General features: G+C 45.3%; 1 protein-coding gene across 1 annotated transcript in view; it reads left to right on the plus strand.

Annotated features, from left to right (window-relative positions):
• LOC111722028 (fatty-acid amide hydrolase 1-like) overlaps nt 1-1053 on the plus strand; it is a 21262-nt gene extending 20209 nt beyond the window's left edge. Inside the window, exon 16 of the mRNA XM_023507861.1 lies at nt 925-1053. Within this exon, the coding sequence (XP_023363629.1) occupies nt 925-1053 (129 nt within the window). The remainder of the gene's footprint in view (nt 1-924) is intronic.
• The last annotated feature ends 601 nt before the right edge of the window (nt 1054-1654 follow it).

The following is a 1654-nucleotide window of genomic DNA, read 5'->3' on the forward strand; positions in this document are numbered from 1 at the left end:
AAAAAGAAAAAAAAGAAAGAGAGAAGAAGAGAAAGGGAAAGAAATCAACTGTGAAAAGTATGCATGTGCCTGAGTCAGACATTAAGGGACTTTTTCTGGAAATTGATTTTAGTGGTAGAGTTACCCAGCAGAACTTCTGACCTGAACTCTGAGAAAACAATAATGACACGATCTCATGTGTCTTGAGTTCTAACTCTGTTGTAGGAGTTAGTATATAAATATTTGTATATAAATATTGAATCCCATAACTCTCCTGTGAGGTTTAATAAATGAGGAAAATGGAGGCACATGCAGACTAAGAGACTGGCCCAAAGCCACACAGCCAACTTAAGTGGAAGAATGAGGACTTAAATCCAGGCAATCTGGCTCTAGAAATTAAAGCTAATAAAGGCTTATATGATACATGGTATCATCATCATAAAGCAATGAAAACATATTTGAATTCCTATAAGCATATTTGGATTTCATGGTAGGGACTCAGGCTCAGCCCCCGTGTTCCTGGGCCTGTGTTTTGGGTAAAGGCAGTGTTTTCGTTGCGTAGGTATAATCAGGCTCTGGTCAGGGATTTGCACATTCTTGTCTTCCTTGCTGTGAACATTGGGTGGACGCTCAGCTTTATATTTCATCACTTTAGTTAGCATTCTGCACAGGGAGCAAATTTTAAATATTAACCCTGGAAAACTGTAGACAAATAAAATCACAACAGTCTTTTCAGGTTTCACTGAAGCTGAGGAAGCCTAGAACTCCAAGATCCAGGACATCTTTGCCTTAAAATAGAATGGGGATAGAAAATTTGGACTAAGGTATCACCTAGGCCAGCCCTTGGTACTGAGGTCTAGAACAGCATGGGTAATGAGGAGGGCTGGGCAAATGGCCTGTGAGCAGGAATCAGGCTCTGAGTTTCTGGACCCCCTATCCTGACAGGCGGTAAGAGGATCCGTGGGACTTCCAGTGGGTGTGCAGTGCATTGCTTTGCCGTGGGAAGAGGAGCTGTGTCTCCGGTTCATGAAGGAGGTGGAGACTTTGGTCAAGACCCAGAGGGACCCCAAATGACAGGCCACTCCTTCTCCTAGAGACCTTCCTAGATCCACACCGAAGTCTGTTCCCAGTGCCCCTGACTACTTATGAATACCATATCCACCTTGTATCTCCTCCTCTTGATAACAACCACATTCCTTTTCTTTGTGGTCCCTCTGTGTGGGTGCTTAATAAATGGACTCCCCTGATCAGTCCCCAAGATGGGGAGTAGGGTGAGGGACTCAATAAACACCTCTGACTGGCCGGCCTTGTGATCTCTGGTCTGGGTAGGTCTGCAGCCTCCTGCCTCTTGCCTCCAGCGGCTGCCTTCCAGTTCTGTCCCCCAGGTGCTACCCTGGATTGCAGCACAGGAAAAAGAGCCCCAGATTGAGAGACTGGAGACGTAGGTCCAAGTCTTGGCTCTGCCACTGGCTTGCTGTGTGATACTGGGAAGTCACTTCCTCTCTCTGGACCTTAGTTTTCTCATCTGCAAATTGAAAGGCTTAGATTCTGCAAGGTCCAAAGTTTGACCATTCTTCAAGCTGTGATTTTTAGATATTGCCCTGAAGAGAACTTAGCATAGCTCCCACCGATGTCTGGAGAAAGATCCAGAGAGCAAAGCTGAGGAAATAGAATC

This window comes from Otolemur garnettii, unplaced genomic scaffold (assembly GCF_000181295.1).
Source record: "Otolemur garnettii isolate 467f Iridium unplaced genomic scaffold, OtoGar3 scaffold00210, whole genome shotgun sequence".
NCBI lineage: Eukaryota > Metazoa > Chordata > Mammalia > Primates > Galagidae > Otolemur > Otolemur garnettii.